The sequence below is a fragment of the Vanellus vanellus genome (assembly GCF_965231255.1).
Source record: "Vanellus vanellus genome assembly, chromosome: 2".
Classification (NCBI taxonomy): domain Eukaryota; kingdom Metazoa; phylum Chordata; class Aves; order Charadriiformes; family Charadriidae; genus Vanellus; species Vanellus vanellus.
In genome coordinates, this window is record NC_138906.1 from 144,287,442 (window position 1) to 144,308,062 (window position 20,621).

Consider the following 20,621-nt stretch of genomic DNA (forward strand, 5'->3'; position numbering starts at 1 on the left):
ACAAATCCATTTTGACCTTGCACTGTCATTTGGTCTTAAACCACAAAACCAGACTCATTAAGAGATTTGCAAATTAGTAAGAAATTTAAAGATATGACCTTTGATAACTCAGTAACTCCACTCCCATGAAATTTAAGAACATGTAAGAGTACTACCAGTGTAACCTACTTACAACTACAAAAAAAACATCAGGGGGTTGTGGTTTTTAAAATGTAATATTGCTTCCATCAATACATATCTCTCTCTGTCTTCAAAATGTAAGCTTTTATACAATATAACAAAAATATAAAATACAAAAAATAACTAAAAGGTTTATATTTTGTGTCAGTACTGTACAGAAAAAACGCCATTATGGATGTGCAACAACTGCTAGATCTTTTAGATGGAAGCAGAGTAGGTGTAGCAAGGGCAAGGAAGAGCTCCATGTTACAACTAAATCAATTGACAAGCAAATACACCTTCTTCTGAGACAGCCACCAATATGTTAAATCACCCTGTACTGAATCACCCTGTACTTGCAATACCGTTAGGTGTGGTTGCAGGGAAACAGCTGGAGATAATGAGGAAAGCACTGCTCCTGCCTTTTGTTAGCTTGAACAAATTAAGTGTACCATGAAACCACATCCTGAAACGTCTCATGAATGCATCTGGTTTTGTATGCATTGAATTTTTCTCCTTAAAGGTATCTTAACAGCTGCATTAAAATGAAACATATCTACAGATAATATTATAAAATTTGATGCATGCAACTCAACACAGTATGCATAGAGTTCTGTTAAAAGAAGTTACATTACCCATTTTAGGACAAATTTAACAGGCTGCTCCCCTGAACATTTGAAGAGGCATTTCCGGCATAGATGACCGGGCTAAACGTTTTTTGTAGGCAAGTACAAAGACGCGACACAGAATTAAATATTATTCAGTTAAACTGCAGGCAGCGAGCGCATCGCCTTGGATATCAGTATTAGCGAAGAATCACCTCAGGTAAGTAATAACTGTAAGGAACTGGACCAGGCCCAAAAAGCAACGCCATACAAACTGCTAATAACCCGGCCCCCGGCCCACCCCGCCTCAGCCACTCGGTAACGGCCGCGGGGAGGGGGAAGAATTCCACGAGGGCTGGGAGCACTCAGCCGGCTCCCCGCGAGAAAAAAAACAGCAGCCATTCCGCCCGGTAACCCACTACTATACCTCAGCCCCCAACCGCACCTCAGCCCCGGCACTCAATTGTCCCGCCGCCGGCTCCCGTCAGCCCGTGGGCCGCGCCGCGCATGCGCCCTGCGCCGCACACGCCCCTCCGCGCCAAGTGGGCTATTCTCGCCAAGCGCGCATGCTCCGGGGCCGTGCCGGGGGTGGGGGGGGTTCCCACAACTGCGCGTGCCCGAGCCCTTCCGCCGAGGAAATAGTGAGGTGTGCGTGCGTAGTGTCGGCCTGTGGGTTGGTGCTAGGTGCATGCGCGTAGGCGTTCGTGCCACACACAGCATGGCGGCGAGGCCGCGTTCCTTGCAGTCTGCCGCGCGGCCGCCAAGCAAGAGCGGCCGCAAAAGTATCCTCGATTTCGCGACAGCGAGTGGCGGCAGGGCGAGGCGGAGGCGGCGGGCGGGGTGAGCGGGTGGCTGCGACCGTCGGTGAGGGCTGCCTGCGGGCTGGGTCGGGGCCTGGGTCGGGGCGGGCTGTGGGCAACTGTGCTGAGCGGGGGGCAGCGGGACCGAAGTGAATGGCTGCGGGGAGCTGGGCCGTGGGGCGGGAGGCGTTGTGCGGGGACCTCAGTGCTTGTCAGGGGTCGTTCGCCGTCGGCAGGCCTGGCGCTGGCACCTTCAGCCCCTGTGCCAGGCTGGTGGTGGCTTGGCCAGCTGTGTCCTATTGGGCATCGAGATATAGGTCAGTGTGTGTTAGTTGTTTAAGCCCGCTTAGGTGTGGTTGCTTGGCGTTATGTTGCTGCTGCAAGTGTTTCCAGGCCGGTTTTGTTTTCTGTGACCAAGATCGTTGACCATTCCTGAAGAGTCCACACAGGCCTGACTTAGAGGCCTTCTTCTTTACCTGGGCAAAGTACCCCCTTCCCCACCAGAGCCTCTGAGGAGAGCTCTTCTGGCCTTGGTGTTGCCTCTGCAGCAGTGGCCAGCCCTTCAAACTCTAAAAGCTGATCTGGGAGATCCATATGTTGTATCGCTGTATTTTGAGTAGGTTTTGCAGCGGGACAGCAAGTGGAAGCGTTATGTGAAAATGCTCTAAGTAGTTCTAGTTTCTTAGGTAGTTCCTGGTAGAGGCATAGGCCTTAAATTACTTGTATATCTCATATTGGTTATTATAGAAGCTTTTGTTGATTGTCAGTTTTTTACATCAGTGTAAGCTGGTATTGCTATCCAGTCATTCTTGTACTCTTCTGTTCCCTTTCTTTTACACGAATGTTCCTGAGACTCCACAACATACCAGTCTGGGGAGCTGAGCTGAGGGAGTAGCTCTGTAGCAGCCTTAACCGTAGACACCACTGCTTGCTTTCCTTTCTGCCTTGGCTGTGGTGGCTTGTCCCCTGTCTTGCCCCACTTCCACAGTCACTGGAGCTTTTGCTGAGCCATCTACAAGAATATCTAGCCTAGCAAATCAGTGAGTAGTTGTCTGTATGGTTAACTGTCTGAGCAAATTTAGGAAAGGGCCAGATTAAATGTTCGAACTGATTCAAGGGAGGAAGCAGAGGGAAACTAGAGGGATGTTAATTAGTGGATTGATTGGCTTAAACTACTTTAGGACAACTGTCAAAGTTAAAACCTTTTTTCTTCTACTCAGTTCAGTCTTAAAACAGGGTCAGTAACCCAGTATGATACATCAAGTGGCTGTAGAAACAGCTTGTACTGTCACAGTTGAAGGAGCAAGTCTGCCTCTTTGGGCATTGATGCTGGCTTGAAGTGGCTTACAGTGACTGTAGCAGAGTGGCATAAGATACCCTAAAACATCACTTCTATATAGCAGGATTTGAAGCACAGTCTATCTTTGTGAAAACAGAAGCTGAAGCAATATCATGTTTTAGTGTCACCTCATCTCTGAGCCCTGCATAGATTGTTTGATCTTCCAGCCCCATGGCACTTCTGAAAATTTTATATTAGCGATGCACATCTATAATTCGGTTGTGATTCACACCAGCCCTTCAAAAAGTTGTGCTTTGGTTCATCACATGGAAAACAAACAGTTTTTAGAAATCAGAAACTACTGTAGATGAAAAAATGCAAGTTACTAATCTGATCTCAGTGTCCTGATTTATACAATGGAATAGCTTTGATTAGTGCCAGATATTTAGCAAGCTATGCGATTATGTTGTTGGGAACTACATCTGATCTGTATTCTCCCTGCTATTACATCCACACAAAATTTCTGTTTGAAGGCATTGCAGGCTGTAGCTCAAGGCTGGTTTTAGGTGTGCATTTGCCTGGCAAACAACGTGGGATGGCAGCTACTAAAAAAGTGACTTAATATCTATGAAATCCAGTGGAGATTTTTGCTTGTCAAAAACTATGGGGAGAAATAAAATATATGTGAAACAATGGAAAGCAAATAGTGTGTAATAGTTTGTGGAGTTTCTGCCTTCCAGATTTGGCACACACAAATTCCAGATACCCTTGTAGACACTGTTGGTGGTAATGACCACGTGATGGGCAAAATTCTAGACCAGAGAAATCAAAGACCGGGCAGGGTTTGGAAACATTAGTGGAACGTGGGAAGGCAGTGATAAATAATGTAGTTTCTAGGTGCAAACAAAAATGGGTGTGACAAACAGTGAATTGTAATAGAAATAGAAGAAGCAGTTTTGAGGCCAATGCGAGAAGAGAGAAGTTTCTGGGGAAGTGCAGTTGAAAATGATGTTTTGTGGTGGAAGTACTGAGTAAAGCGATCTGTACTGCTAGAGTGCATGGCATTCGTCTGATGCTCTCCCTCTGCTTATCTGTTGACTAAAACGCATCTCTTGAAGTTGGCAGAAGATAAAACATCTTTGGTTCTTCAGGTCAGGAATTTTGTACTGGAAGAGGTCTGGGACTTCAGTGAGAGCTGTTGTCATAGGTCTTGGACTCAAAGCCACAAGGATTCTGGCACTGTGTGGGATGATGCTTCTCCAACATCAGTCTTGAAAACATACTGAAGTTCTCGTCAGAAACACCCTTGATTGTATTTTTTGCCTCAAAGTTCCCATCCATGCTCCATTTGAACTCTGGTTTTGGTTGGGGCTTTGCATATGTGTGTGTGTATATATATATATATATATATATATTTGTTGTGCTTCATTTTTCTGTTAAGCACAAATAAAATTTTTGTTTCCCACTTGATAAGAATACACTTTTCTGCATTCTGATAGACTTCAAACTTGCTAAAATATACCAAAGAGTGTCTTGAAGACTTGGTGCTCAAGGGTCAGCAAGGTGTGTGCAAAATGTAGCTTATAGCATCCACAATTCCAGTAGAGCAGAAACCCTAGGACAGCAAAAATACTCACAGTTTTGTTGACGTATCTTATATCTCTATGAAAGCTTTGTAAAAGCTAAATCCTCTAGGATCCACCAAGACAAATCAAAATTCTAGGCTCACAGTTGAAATTATAGAATATATATATGCTGTTTAACAGTCCTCCAGCATAAACATACTATATGTTTCAATGCTTTCTTCAGTATTGGGAACTAGTACTTGGGGAAGGAGTTTTCACTAGGGCATGTAGCGATAGGACGAGGGGGAATGTCTTTAAACTGGAAGAGGGCAGGTTCAGATTGAACATTAGGAAGAGGTTTTTCACTTTGAGGGTGGCAGAGCACTGGAACAGGCTGCCCAGAGAGGTTGTTGAGGCCCCATCCCTGGAGGCGTTCAAGGCCAGGCTGGATGTGGCCTTGGGCAACCTGGTCTAGTGGGAGGTGTCCCTGCCTATGGCAGGGGAGTTGGAACTGGATGATCTTCAAGGTCCCTTCCAACCTAAACCATTCTATGATGACTTCACATTCTGCTACTGACAATTAACATTGTTTTCCACTTTTTAAACTTTCCATTGTGTTCCTTGCTGTACTTACAGCTTTGTGCAAACATCACACTCATTTTGTTCATGCTGAACTAGTAAAGTCCTGAGTTTCCTGTCTTTGCAGAAGACCTGTCAAAACAACAGTGTAAAAAGAATTGTTTATCATCTTCATAATATGGTATTTTCTTGAGCAGACTCTTTTTAAGACAGACTGCTCATGCTGTGGCCAAAGCAATAGCATACCCCAGATACCTGTAAATTTAGTTTCCCTGTGCTGTTGATGACAATGTAGCCACAGAAGCACAGAGCTAAATGCAGTCTGTGAAATCTGCCTGGGACCTTCTCAGGAGCCTATGTGGATTGCACTCCCTGCTGCTGCGGCAACGCTGTCACTAGGTCACCGGGCTAGTAGGTGTCTCAGCTAATCTAAAGCTAGCTCAAGCATCTCTGCAGGCCATGGTGTTGGCTGTGAGATAAATATGCCAGTAGAAACAAAACACAATGGAAACTGTGTAGTTGGTGTGTTTCGGGTAATATGCTTGCTTGTGTTATGTATGCTTTCATTACAGGTTTTATTAACTTTAATCTTAGCAAATACCCTTTTCACACAAGCACCTTTCATAATAGACATGGACAGGCTAGACACTTGGGCAGAGAGGAACCTAATGAAATTCAACAACAGCTAGTGTAGGGTACTGCATCTGGGCTTCCTGGTTCAAGAAGGACAGGGAACTGCTGGAGAGGGCCCAGCAAAGGGCTACAAAGATGATTAGGGCATTGGAGCATCTTTCTTATGAGGAAAAGCTGAGGGACTTGGTTTTTTTCAGTCTAGAAAAAAGCAGACTGAGGGGCATCTTATCAATAATTATACATACTTAAAGGGAGGGTGCCAGGGGGATGGGAACAGTCTTTTTTCAGTGGTGCCCAGTGATAGGACAAGAGGTAACGGGCACAAACTTGGGCATAGGAAGTTCCACCTAAACATGAGGAGGGACTTCTTTACTTTGAGGGTGGCAGAGCACTGGAACAGGCTGCCCAGAGAGGTTGTGGAGTCTCCCACTCTGGAGACATTCAAAACCCGCCTGGATGCTGTCCTGTGCAACTTGCTGTAGGTGACCCTGCTCTGGCAGGGGGGTTGGACTAGATGATCTCCAGAGGTCCCTTCCAACCCTGACCATTCTGTGATAATCAGTGAAGATACGCTTTGATACTCAGATATGTGAGATCTTCTAAATTCCAGATTTATACTGTATTCATGAAGAAGAATTGCAAAGTTCGTTTTTCCCCTTTAAAGCAAAATTTGGCATTAGTCCTTAGAGAACCTTGTTGTTCTTATAGAGTTCTAGTTCAGATTGAGATTCTCTTTGAATATTGTATTGCAATTCCTAGGTATCAATTTAAGGAATTTAAGTGATGACATCTTTTTTTCATTTTTTATTTTAAGTGAGCAACCTTAGTTATGTTACACATCAGAGCAATGTTATTTGTCGATACAATGAACTTGACTGTGATGGTTTTGTTTTATAAATGAACTGCATATTGTGCCTGGATAAAACCAGATTGGGTAAGAAACTCATCTTTTTAAGGAATATAATTTTATCACATTTCAGTTGCTACTTTTCAATAATACTGAATTCTGTTTTCTTCAGTCTTATAAACAAAACTGTAAGGCTTCAAAATTAAATGGCAGCAAGGTTTTGTGATAAGTATCTGCATCAGTAATAATTGAAAGAGAGACTGATGATTCACCTCCCTCCCACCCTTAATCTAGTCAGATCTCTTGTGTCGAATTGTAGGTTTTACAGTGGCTCGCTTTGGAAAGCTTTATTTTAAAGGGCTGTTGGGACAGCATCTATTCAGCAGCTGGCTGGTTAGACATAGAACTCGGTAACTTAGGAAACACTACTGAGCCTTTTTCTTTCTAATTTTTCTCATAGGCATAATAAAGCAGTGAAGAAAAACTGAAGGAAGGAAGTATTACATGCCTTACTGATCAGAAAACTTTCTCGAGTATTTGGACAAACTACATATATATGTAGTAAAATCTAAAAAGGTAGGATATCTTCCTTTTCTGTTTTATTTAGAAAACCTCATAACTAATGAAAACCTGTTTCACAAGTCTCAGTGGGGTTACAAAAGTAATTTTTTATGTTAAGGAGGAATGCAAAGCCTAAAACATATTCTTTTAAGTGAGTTCTGTGGAGTCTTACCAAATTCTACTAGGCTTTTTGTGATAGGATTTTGATGAAGGTAGATTGCTTGTTAGTTGTTCTTCACAAAGCTTCCAAAACCATTTAAAGGCTGCCCAGTTTTATAAAAATAGACCATGTAGAAGAAGACAGTAGCTGCTGATGATTTCAGGATTAGCTGCAGTTTTGACTTCTTCCCAAATATTAAGTACTTCTCTAGGCATGTGGAGATTTCATGCTGTTCTGTCTGGAATGGAAGTCTACAATGAGTAGAGAATCTTAGCCTTTTTTTTCAGTATGAAAGCAACACACTAAGTGATGTGCAGTTCATAAATACAAAATCTGTTGCTGAAAGTAGCACAGCTATTGTCTGTAAGGAGACTGTTTTGTAAGTTTGTTAGACATTATATAAAAGGCATCAAAACAGAAAGCAAACATTCGCATTTGAACTTCTATGATGTTGCTGCTTCAGGTGGAATTCAAGGAAATCAAAACTATATGTTTCACAGTGGCTGCTGGAACTATGTTCAGTAACAGAGTTCAGAACAAGTGCAGCTCAACTGTCTGCCAAAGTCTTTCCTTTCAGAATTCAGAAAATCTTGATATAAAATTGGGATTCTGATATCCAGCAGTAGAATCTGCAAATTCTCACTTAAACCTTAAAGTCTCCAAAGTGTGTAAGTGTTTGCATTCTCACCTGTGAAGTTCTTCATTCACATTAAGTTCTCTGTATTCCTGGAATTGCTTCCAGGCCTTTATGTGGATCTAGCCATACAGATTCAGAACAAAGCTGCTTTATTTCTCTGTGTTGTTTTAATAGGTTGAAAGTGTGTGGAGAGCATGGGTTATGATATTGAGCGTTTTGTTGGCTACGTTAACGAAGGGCTATTATGCTCCATCTGCCGTGATGTGTTAGAAGATCCATTACAGGCTCCTTGTGAACACGCTTTCTGTACTGCTTGTATACATGGATGGCTTGTTCATCACAGTAACTGCCCTGAAGACAGACAGATGATTGATGTATCTCTGCTACGACCTCTATACAGGTATACAATAATCTTGTTGTATGTTGAAATTACATTAATTCCTCAACTTTGTTTGTACAACTTCATCTCTTGTCATTTACTGTCACTCAGATTGTCTTTATCCAATATGCCTATGGCAGAAACCGATCGCTTGCATGAAAGCATTAGCATTTTCTATTTATTATAACTAACTTTCAAGTTATTAAGATTTCAAAATGGAAAGAACACTTAGTTTGTCCTCCACCTTTTTATATCTTGAATGCTGATTCTAGATTTCTGTCTGGATATTATTGTGAATGTCTTCTACAGCACCAAACTTTCCCATACTTTTTTTTTTAGAGAGAGCAGGCAAAGCATTCTTGACAACAACAATCACTGAACACAGTATATCTTTTGTTTTTCTTTTCAGTCTTACCTCGATACTGTAGTGGGATTTGTAATTAATAATTCCTGTAGATATGGACCAAACTTCTCATCTTCAAATCCTTTTTTAAAAAGGTCTTTAGCTATCAGAATATCTGTCTTGAGCCACCTTGTCATGTAAAGCAGGCTGTTTTCGCAAGTGTCTGCCATGATTCCTTGCCAGCACAGAGTTTCATCAGTAGACACTGCTTGTTGTTTAACCCCTGCATCGTCTAATCTTGCTCAGATTAATGGTTACATTGTGTTTAAAACCTTCAGCCACAGGTGTTAAATTAACTCCATTAGTATTCCCAGTATTTTTGTCACTAATGAGATTTTACTGTGTGGAAAATTGAAGTATAGTGTGACAGAACCCTAGAGTTTAATTTATGGATTGTTTTGTCTGTACTCACTCTAATCAGTTTGGTTTGGCATGTTTACAAACACAAAACTTAAATGATGAATGAGTAGTTCTTGTGTTTGTTATTGGTAATATCTGCTGATCTAGTGAAAGATCAGGGTTAAAAATGTATTCAAAAATAAAGATTTCATTTGCACATTTAATTTTGGAGACTGAATTTTCAATTAACATTGTTTCTTTTGAGCATGTTCTTTTCCAATATGGCCACTTGAATTCTGGAAAAAAAAACAAAACAAACAAAAAAAAAACCCACACAAAACAAACAACAACAAACAAACAAACAAACAAAAAACCCAACCAAAACCCAAACCGGTGATTATTCACAATTTTTACTAATGGAGATTAGAATCAATCGTACTTTCTTTTCCCAAAAGCTGAAAATACAAATATTTCAATAATATTGCCAGATTAAAGAACAAATTATTTTTTGTTGCATGTAGATATATGAAAAATGATTTAAACCGTCTTCAGCTACATTGCAAAAACAGAGAGTATGGCTGTGAAATGGTTTGTTCTCTGGAGTCTATAGACAGGCATGAAAGGGAGTGTGAATACAGTCAGATACCTTGCTCCAATGCCGGTGAGTAACATTCAAAGAAGGTGAATCCTTTATATTCAGAAAAATGTGTTTGTCATCTTTCTCTCAACAGAATGGCAATAATGGCCATTATTTCCAAACAGAAATTCAAAGCTTTAGCGTGATCTACTTCTTACAGCAGACTTTTTGAACAAAATTTTTACTGATTTGTGGCAGTCATGATCATTAGCAACAATTTCTTATCCAAGAGCTAATCAAAATGAATGAGAACGATGGACTTCAAATTTATGAAAAGAGTAGTGTGTTTTATTTTCTGTGAAGTTATGAGTGTCTTTCAAGTTTGACTGTTTATTTTGATATTTGAATCAATGTAATAGCACCTACAGAATGCTTATGGCTCACAATTTATAAAATTTCCTGTTTTCTGGTGCGTGTGCTCACTCTGTCTTGTGGTTTTAACAAAAACATATCTTGAAAATGAGAATTGTTTTAAGCTAAATTCTGGTTAGAATTGGTGTTGTTCATGTTAAGGTCTTTATTTAAAAGAAACTACACCTCCTGAGGAAGAAACATAGTGCTAAAAATTTCTCAGTCAGTTTTATTCAAAATGTCGTATTTTCCTAGACAAATGGAATTTCTAATTGTTGATGCTAAGGGCATAATCATGTCTGAAATTGTAATTAATTATAACAAAAGAAAGGTGCTAGAATTGCTCCACTGGAAGTTATCATTTCTTTCAGCAGTGATTCCTGCAGATGCTTCAGATTCACCTATTTCACTTCCTACAGAAACAGTGGCATTTATAGACTTACCACACCTTATGTCTGATGCCTAGTGTTCAGGGTGTGAGGGCTCTTACACCTCTTGAACTCTTCCTTAAGAGTACATCAGAGTGTATTCTGAGTACCTCCAATTACAAATCATTATATTTATAAGTAAAGCCCTTCTAGAGGGCTGCCTTTTGTAACTTTCTGGTACAGTCTGTTGGCAAGTTTCATTGCTCCATTGTTTCAGTTTTTCTACATCTGTTTTATCTTCAAATGAAATGGAAGGAGCTATAGTATATCTTACATCAAACAGTGATTCAAAGATTAAAAATAAAGACTACAAACTTCCAAGTTTCGAGTGTTAAAAGTACCAATAATTTATATAGTGTTCATTTTTTGTTTTGCACGTTTTACACTACAGACTTGCAAAGTTTTTATCCTAGAATTTCTGTGGAAATGTTTCTGGTTTTGCATCAGATGTTAAATGTTCATAAATAAACGTCTTTTTTTATGTGGTCTAGCATCTTATACACAGGGCCAGCCAATGTTCAGGAAAACAAGCTTACAGTCCACCTCACCGACAGTTTTACTACATGTCCTTGGACCTTTTTTCTAAATTTGATACATAATGTTTTTTTTTTACTCGTGCATTCTTTTTCAATTCCAATCATTGCAATCTGTGGAGGCAGCGCAGGCAAGCCCCTAGAGTCTTAGCTTGGTATCAGTGTTGCCACTACTGAAGGTGCTTTAATGCCAGACTTCTGGAATGCTTTAATGCCAGACTAATGGCAGAAGATTTCACAGAAAATACCTACTTTTTAATACATATTTTCAGTTAATGGATAAATATATTAATAAGACTTTTAAAGGGTGTTTTATTACTAGCATGTGTGTTACAACTATCACATTTTGTATTTGAAATAAGTCACTTTTTTTCATTGCTTTAACAGGTTGACAGTTGGTTAGCTCAAGATATTGCAGCTTGTTTGCTTGAGTGTTTTTGTTTGGAATTAATTAAACTGCTTTGTTAGTTGTAAATGACTGGCTTTCCTTACTGTTTCCTGTTCAGGTTGTACAGTTCAGATTGAACGACGCAACTTAGATGGTCACCTGGCTGTGTGTGAATATCGGAGCCGTGAATGCCCCAACGGTTGTGGTTACACCATTCTCAGTGCAGAAGACACACAGCATAATTGTGTAGCAGAGCTAAGAACCGAGCTAGAACTACTTCGGTACAAATCTTCTGTTTCTTTGATTTTTGTGTTAGTCTGGGCCTAAAATCACTGCATAAAGCACTTCAAATACTAGCACTGGATTCCGGTATGTGTTAAATAGTTTGTTAATTACTTGATACTAATGGGCCAGGGTATTATTATGTGTCAACATAGATTTTAAATTCTTACTGTTTTGATTTTTTTGCTGTTACTTTTTGTCCACGTTACCATAAATCCTTAAATACCATTGCTTGCTGCTGAACTGCAAGATGACTATATAAAATGACAAAATACCTGACAAGAACTGGAATGAAGTTGGCAGTTTCATTTTTCCATTGGCCTGACACAGATCCAAAGTCACATTATTTGTTTAGCTTATATGATTTTTACAAATTGTGAAGATAAAAATGTCTCATTATTTTGTCAGGTACAGCCCGTAGATTAAACCTCTGAGGATCTAATTTTTGATTTTAATTAAAGTCCTGGCAGATTAATAACAGTTGATGAATAAGACTCTTCTTACCGGCATCCTCTTTTTATTCTTGTATATGTTTCTGTAGCTTTCCCTTTCCATGATGTTCCAGTTGGGCTTGTTTTTTCCTTGCTCCTTCCCGTTTCTATCTTTCAACTCACTGTCTAAGTCTTGTGGTGTTGAACATTGCTGTGAAGTCAGGCTCCAATCTGTTTTAAATGCATTGAGACACAAAGGATTCTGCTACCTAGTTTCTGAACTCAAAAGGCTAATGTAGTAACAGTTAGGTTTTGGCTGTGAATCTGCACAAGTGATTAGGTTATACTAATTTACTGCATACTGTCATTCAGTGTCCACCATAAAAGTGACAAGATTACATGTTTAGCAATACTATAGCGTTCACACTTTTTATCTTGACTACCTATGCTTAGTAATACAAAGCAAGCACATACGATAAGTAAAAGGCAGTAAATCATCTGACGTCATAAATACGTGATCTTGAGCTTATGGAATTATTTCAGAAATATGATACAGTTGTCCCCTATATAGGCTGTCCGTGATCACTCTAGTGCCCCCTGGGCACAATGCACTTTTTTATACTAGTTTTATTTAAATTAATAAATAGTAGTGTCATGCCTCTAGAGAGGTGTCCCGTAGAGTATAATGGGAATTGTATCAGGCTGTTTGGCTGCAAGAAGGCTTTCTGGAATTTGAAAATCATTTTTTTTTCCATGCTTACAAGACCTAACAAGGAGAAATAAACTTTTTAGGTCAGAAATGATCTGCAGAGTGGAGGAAGCAAAACATGAGATGGAGTCAAGGTTAGATTCACAGAGAAGGCATATGGTCCAAAAAGAGAGTATTCTGCAAAATGAAATTGAAGAACTAAAGGTAAATATGATAATTTTATTTTCTTTTTTTTTCTTCTCCTAACAGTCTAGTTTTCTGCTTTCCCAATAGTAGTCTCTTATTTTGTAAATGCAGTCTCATACAGATGATAATTACATTAAGTATGGGGAGCAAAAGAGGTGTTAGCACAAGGCTTTTCCTAGGCTGATCAGCTCTGTAGAGAAGCAGGCCGAGTGCTGTATTCATGTGGTTTATCTACGTCAAATTCATTTGGAGCTAAACTGGAAACCCCTGTACCAGGGTACATTGTTCTGTGCGTACACAACATGTCAGCAGATCGGTCTGAAACTCATTTTCAGTGTCTAAACATGGGGCATACATCGCAAATCGGATGTAATTAAATATTCAGCTCATTTTTTAGTGCTGTCCGAAGTGGCTTAATCCCATGCTGACAAAGAGCCCTGCTGCAGACAGTGGTATTTACACTATGGTTCAGCTGTGGTCAAAAGGTTGAAAAGTTGCACTGTAAACTTAATCAAGTAATTAGGAAGGCCGTCTTACCTTTTCATTCATCCAGTTCTGATTACGTCACAGAATAATGATTTTTAAAGCCCAAAGCAGTGGATGTGCTTCATAGTTTACGGTTTTATTTTTACTGAATTTGATGTTAAATCCTTGAAGGATGTATCTGAACATAACCAATACCTTATTTTGTTTGGGGTCTCGAAACAAAATTTAAGCAGCAACTGCATAAATCCACTGCTTTTCCACTTTTTTCACTTTTAGGAAAACTGTATTGGAATCTTTGTAGGAAAAAGCTCAGTAGGTGAATGCTGGATTGTGTCTCAAATTGTTTACATTTGTTCTGCTATCAAAAAATTGTTGTCAGTGTTGCTTATTCTTGATAATCCATCACCCTACATGCATGGCCAATTCAACTTCATACCAACATCATTAGAAAAGAATTTGTTTCTTGCAGTTAATTTGCATTTGCATTTCAGAGTCAGATGTCACGAATGATGTCAGATGTACGCTCTCTGATGGCTGCAGAGAGACAGCACCGTCAAGAGCTGGAGCAGGCAGAACTGGAAAAACAGGAATTAATGGAGCTGCTGAGGGGGCTGCAGAAGGACTGTCGATTAACTACTACAGAAGGAAGCAGGAAGTCAACCAATTTCCGCCCTCTAGCACGACTAGAGAGTGTAAAACGAAAACCTAGGGAAGTTACAGTTATCTAAACAGAAGTAAGCTCAAAAAGCATTTTCCTCTAATATCTGTGACCAACTGGCAAAATTTTCTATTTTCTATGAATGAGTGGTGAACTGTGCTGCATTTCTGATTTACTTGTTTTCTTTTAAAATCTAGATTACTGCTTTATTTCCTCTTGGGGCATAAAAACAAATGCGGGAATTTTCTCTTAGGGGACACTGGGCATTAAAACTGGTAATTAAATAATTTAAATAATTAAATAAATAAACATACATTTTTAGCTAATGTTTTTATAAAAAGGGGGAAGGAGACTTGATTTGTTATCTTTTCAGTGCATCATTTACGGAAGTCTTTCAAGCCTGGAAGCTACAGCCTTTTAAAGTCAAAGATACTTAAAGGTTGTTTCCTTCCAAGTCCGTTTAAGTCTAGTTTATGCTTATACTTGAAACAGAAAGAAAATGTGATCCTCGGTAATGACATTTGGGATGTACTTAATTTGGGGGAAAGTCAGTAATAGAATTAGTAAGTCAGTAAAAGAAATTAATAGATTTCGTTTGTTTATAGTCTGTAGAGGGTCTATTTCAAAGGTGAAAAGAAAGCACTTTAAATTGTAATTCTACTGCTACGTAACAGCTTCAGGTGAGGTTGACTTTTACTTCAGAGCTGCTCTAATTTCACAGGCTGATACACGCTTAAGAGACAAATACCAAAGCCCAAGGTAATAGAGTCATCTAAAACCTTTTAAATAGATGTGTGAGTAACTTGGAGTTTGTGGGAGGGGATCTGCATTTTATATAAAAAATTGAGGCTTTTATATATGAAAATATCAGCTATTTCTATGGGGTCCTTTAAGCTTAAGACCAGCCCATTCAGTACTCAATGCCTTTAAAGCATATATCAATATCTTGAGTATCCTTAATTTTCTTTTGGCAGGTTTAAGGCTACTTGAACATTAATATCCACAACAGATGAATATTTGCACAGTCACTTGGACTTCGGACATCTTTTATTAGTACTCAAGTTTGCAGCTGTGTAAAAGCTAGGATTTTTTAACAGACCCACAAATACTGAATCAAGAGGGCATTTATCTGTAAGGACTGCATGAGAAACCTGTACAGTTCAAAGACTTTTCTCTAAACTTCTTGCACAGCCTGTTCATGTTGTTTTCAGTGCTATAATTAAGCCATATTCTGTCCTCTGTTGCAGCTCTTCAGTGGAGTGTCTAGGGGAGAACCTGGCCTCTTGTTTACTGAATGTGCTAAATCAGTTTTGAACTTTCAGGAAAACGTGTGCAGGTGCAACAATCTGAATAAGCTAATTTTATAGTTTAGAACACAAATACATTACTGTGCATGCCTTGCTGTCACTCAGAGCAATGCTTTTATGGCTAACAGCATAACCAAAGAGAGAGGCAGCAACCTTCTTTAGCACATGCGCTACATTACGAAGACTTGCAGGCAGAGCTGCCTTAATTTTAAGCATTAACAAATCCTTCTAACTTGCTGTTTCTTTAGTACCACTGAAGCAGATGTGCACATGTTCAGGTCTTGAGCATTTAAAAACTGACAGAAATAACTCTTCTGGAAAAGTTGTTTTGTTTTCTTTTTGTTTTTTCTGAAAGAAAACATTCATAGGAAGAGTTATGTCCAAATATTTACTTGTTTTCAGTCCTTATATTCTAGATTAAATTGCAATCATTGACAGTATTTAGGTCACTATAGCTGTCTTCACCAACCCGTGACATAGCACATCTCTTAAGCAGCCATATTTAACAGTCTGACACAGTAAAACAGTAGCTGTAATTTGGAAAGACCTTCATTCATACTAAACATTCAGTGGTCAGTTCACTTACATCAGTGTGCGTGTTAAAGCTGTAGGTAGAAAGTAAGAATGCTTTTATTATCTTGTGTTCTAAATAAGCAAGCTGTAGTGTCTGTGGTCTGCGTGACTATTTCAGCATTCACATGAATTTTGAAGCTTTTCGGCAACACCAGATTTCATGCTATTAGAATTGATCAGTGCTTTTCTGTGTAATGTAACTGTGCAGTTCTGTGATGTGACTTTATCTACTTTGCTTAATGTGAAAGAAGAAAATTACTTCAAAATCCTGTAGAACTCGGATGAGCTGGATCATCTTTCCCAAGTCAGAGGACAGTAACAATCACCCAGTCTTTTCTGTTGTGTCCACAGAAAAAAGCAAGTTATTAGCTCTGAGCTTTCTCTGTAATGGGATCTCTGCATTTGTTTGTTTTAGGAATTTCACCCTCTTCTTTATGACTAAATTCCTTCTAGTGTAGGAAATAGGGTTTATTTAATATTTATTTAGCATTTGCTCTGCTGTCTGTCCCCTAAGTGACAGACATGAAACTGAGACAACATGTCCTAGGTGGTACGGAAGGACTCTCTGCTGTGCAGTCTGTGTAGCTTCTAGTTGCCAGCTCTGGAGAGTCTGAATTTCCAGTGTTGAAATGTGGCAACACTTTGGGCTCACCTGGTGCTGGAATGACCCGTCGGCTTGGGTTTCCTTTAGCAGTGAAGAAGCACTTGCTGAGATATTTTACATGGGCACATAGCTAATGGCATCGGATCCCTCCAGCTACTTTAAGCTTAATTCCATTCCTCTGTGTTGATAACTGTTCTGTGCCTAAGATTTTGCTCTGCTAATGAACTACTCACAGGGTGGCATATGCTGAAGTATGGTCATCAGTTTACCTGTCTTATAATTAATGAGGCTGAAATTAAATAGCCCATTATGTTAATATTTTATCTACGTTTAGCTTTTCCAGTCTCATGCATTACACAGCTCTTAAAAGCAGCTGGCAGAAGCAAGGGATTTTTTTTTTCTTTCTTTCAGTGGTCTCTTAATTCTTTTTGTAACAACTGAAGATCCAAACATTGTAGTAGACTTGGTGTAAGTGAAGACATTCACTTGGAAATGCTGCATCCCTAGTCATAATCGTGTTTTAGGATTATATGAGAGATACTGCTAAAAGTACATTACAGGAGGGCTCCAGCACTGGCTTACTGGTATTAGTATTCTCGTGCTAGATCCCATTTTCAATCAGTTCCGTTTCCTCACAAGTGGAACTGTGCTGAGAGGAAGTGGAACTGTTACTCAAGTGGACCAATAACCATGCAAACAGTTGTATTTTTAGCTGCTTCTAATAGCACTTTGCAGGTAGAAGAGGGATAGCAAAGGCTGCAGAGCCAGGAGAGCGGAGAGAAGGAGTAAGTGTGGTCTGACTGGTGTCCCTCAGCCCGAGAGCCACCATGCAGCTGCACCAGCCTGTGCACCAGAGAGCTGACCAGTGGGAACTGCTGGCTTGTGGCATTACAATTAACACAGCATTAGAATTAAAAGGAGATTAAATGTTTATCTGCAATTAAATGGGTACAAAATATAATAGTACCAAACTTGGGAGATTCGCAAACAAAACTCGGAGAGAGCAAGCTGTTAAGTAAAGTGACACTACAGGGAATTACAAGGATTTGAGCAAATGCTCATCCTACATTAAATTGGGTGAAAAAGAATAACACTAAGGATGTATTTAAAGAAATTAATATTTTAAAGCAAGTGGTAAGTTTGTCTTTGAAAGAAAATCAACATTTACGTGTTTATTCTGAAGACCCAAGAGGCCGGTTACAAATACGTGTACGGTTGTTCCCCTAAACTGACTTTTCCACTTGAGAGGTCAAATTCAAGACAAAATATTGTTTCCTCTGTTCCCTTCAGCATTGAAGATGGGTTCCCTGCTCTCCTGCACTCCTCCCAAAGCAAAAACTTGTTGCTGGTCTTGTCCAGTACAGACCACTGCTGCTAGGGTTACTTTATTTGGAGTGGGAAGAGTAATTCTGGGGAGAGTTTCTGGTAGGTTCGGATCAGTTTCAACAAAAGACAGGAAACTGAGAACCATGCATATGAGTCCGGAGCCAGAGGGGCAAGGAAGAATTTTGCTGGACTTCCTAATTAAGGTGGCAGATTTTAGTTGGTATGATTTTAGTACTGGATTAAGTGTCTCACATGAGCTAAATTAACTTATTAGCACACGTGTACAGGAGTTTCATGTCAGCACCGAAGGGGATGGAATTACACAGCCAAGCAAAATACCTAATACAGGGAGGTATTTTGACTGGCCAAAAGTGGTTTTATCTCAAATCTTCTTAGGTGTTTTTAAGAAGTTTAATGTATTAATAGATCCTGGGTAGCAAACAGTTCCTAAGATTTCTTGAAATGGGTAGCCTTGCAAATTAAATTTTCCACGTGCTGTCCTCTCGGATGTTTCTGGCATGGTGCTTTTCTACAGCCGTTTTACTTGGAAGTGCTGAGGTGTATTTAAAAGGAGCAGTACTGACCTTGCCTTCCTCCCGTACTGCTTGTCAGATGACGTATGGTAGGTCAGGGAGATTTTACCACACAGATAGATGCCTTTATAAAGACCTACAATTCTATGCAACTTTCTATTAACAAATAAACATTGAACTGTCTTCCAGCATTGTGGTTCACTGCCAATCTCTTTACATTTTCTACCTTTATATACACAAGAAGGATAAACGAGTGCTTAACAGGTCTTAATCTCTAGTCTATAAAAGAAACAGTAACACTATTTGTATCACTTTGAAGTACACTTTGTATAAAAGTTGAACTAATAAAGGGTCTATACCATAATAAATGCAGTTTGGTTCACTTCTTTCTGTTACAGAAGTTTCAGTACCTTTTTTATCAGACAAAATAGCAAAATTTAGGCATGCTGGCTGCACAGCACAGGAAGTCATGAACAAACTACAGTATCGGGTCAGTGCAGTAGGTATGTATTTTGCCAAATAGAGGAAGTATATAACAATAACCAAGGCGGGCATTCCATCAAACCCTATCCCTTCTCAAGGAATTTCCTCCTGCCTCACAGATGGGAGTTTCTGCGTGGGATGAGCAGCTGTTTTGAAGACAAAGAGGTAGCAAAAGTTGAAACCTCCTAGACTACAAGAGTATGGCACTCCCATCCTGCACAGACAGTGGGATAATAAACTCTCAAGAAGGGAAAAATTAATTCACTGTCCATCAACTACATCCCTAACGTAGGCTTTTCATAACCATGGCAAGAGCCCCTGTGGGATATGAACATGTAAGAACAGGAAAACAAGGGTTGTCCAGAAGTTGTAATCTGGGGATGTTTTGCTTAAACACGAGCCATCTGGACACAGGGCACTCCAGAGCACAAGTTTGGCGCAGGCAATGCTCTGCATGAACTGTCTCGAGTGTATTCTCTTATCTGATGGGAGGAGTTACTCAGCAGGGGGGAAAAAAAGGCTGAAAGGTTGCATGTCACAACTAGAGAGAGCAGCGCAATAGCTTGCAGATAACCTGTTTATCTGCTTATACCTATCCATCTGCATCTGGCCTTCAGCCAGCACAGAGTAACAGACTGCACAGCTGCTAAAGATTTTGGAAGTTAAAAAAAAAAAAAAAAAAGCACACCCAGCTTCTCCCATGCTCATCCCAGACACAAACTATCTGTTTGTCTGTCTGTTAACTAGCATGCGTGCTGAACCAAGGCAATTCTTCCACGTTTCAGGCAGAGGCACAGTCTTTGTTAAGACCATCTCCTTTCCTTAGCAGGCACTGGTGCACACGTGCGGTCTGTGTGCTCAGCCACAGGAGGAGAGGAGGGAGAACAATATCGCCCTGTGGAGCTGTTCTGCCCTACTCACGCCTCCCAAGCGTTTGCGCAGGATTCACTAAGCAGTATTTTGAGATTGGCAATAGCCACTTCCAGTGTTCTGGTGCTCCACGCAGGAAACAAAACTGGAAAGTTTGCTTTTTATACTCTGCCCAAAAAGAAAATGTAATGCTTAAAGTGTTATTTACTGTGGTATGAATCCAGTTTAAAAGAGCAAACCACATAACTCCCAAGTTTTGAACAGCATTATTTCAAGTTGAATATATCCAAGAAAGGAACCACTTTGCATTGAAGGGTCACAGAACTAAATTAATTTTTAAAGAAACCAAACATGATAGACATATACTTTTTCAAGTTTAACTGAATTTACAGTGCTTCCATACATCAAACAATTTAACCAACCCTTTATTTCCTCCTAGTTTGAAAATTACTTGTGCGACATGCTAATATTTAACACTTTCAAGAACCAGTACTGAATATTTACATATTTATTCCATGCTTGACACTTTTACTTTTCATTTCAAATTCCCTGACAGAAAGCAAATTATTCATATCCCTGCTAGTTTCCAACACAGTAAAGTTTCTAAAAAAATAAAACAACCTTAAACACATGGTCTAAAGGAGCTAGTCAGCTTTAAAAATATTTATGCAGTGCTCCTTAAAAAAATAGCATTAATACCTGTAACACCTGTGAGATCTCCATGCATTTTAGTCATTACAATTGCATTATTAGTAAAATTACATCTTCCTTTTATTTTACCATTCAGAAAGCTGTTTGGCTTCCAATCCAAATCTTTGTTCATGTTATTTTAAACAATGTTAAAACACATACCTTTGTGAACCCAAACTATTCCCTTTAGCCGCACCCCA

The 20,621-nt window shown here is 39.6% G+C and overlaps 1 protein-coding gene across 1 annotated transcript; it reads left to right on the forward strand.

Annotated features, from left to right (window-relative positions):
- The first annotated feature begins 6,945 nt into the window (after positions 1-6,945).
- On the forward strand, positions 6,946-15,038 carry LOC309668758 (RING finger protein 151-like). Its single transcript, XM_082479245.1, has 7 exons — positions 6,946-7,043; positions 8,000-8,225; positions 9,468-9,607; positions 11,402-11,564; positions 12,789-12,909; positions 13,869-14,111; positions 15,010-15,038. The coding sequence occupies exons 2-6, from the start codon at positions 8,020-8,022 to the stop codon at positions 14,103-14,105; spliced, it is 867 nt and encodes a 288-aa protein (XP_082335371.1). The 5' UTR covers positions 6,946-7,043; positions 8,000-8,019; the 3' UTR covers positions 14,106-14,111; positions 15,010-15,038.
- The last annotated feature ends 5,583 nt before the right edge of the window (positions 15,039-20,621 follow it).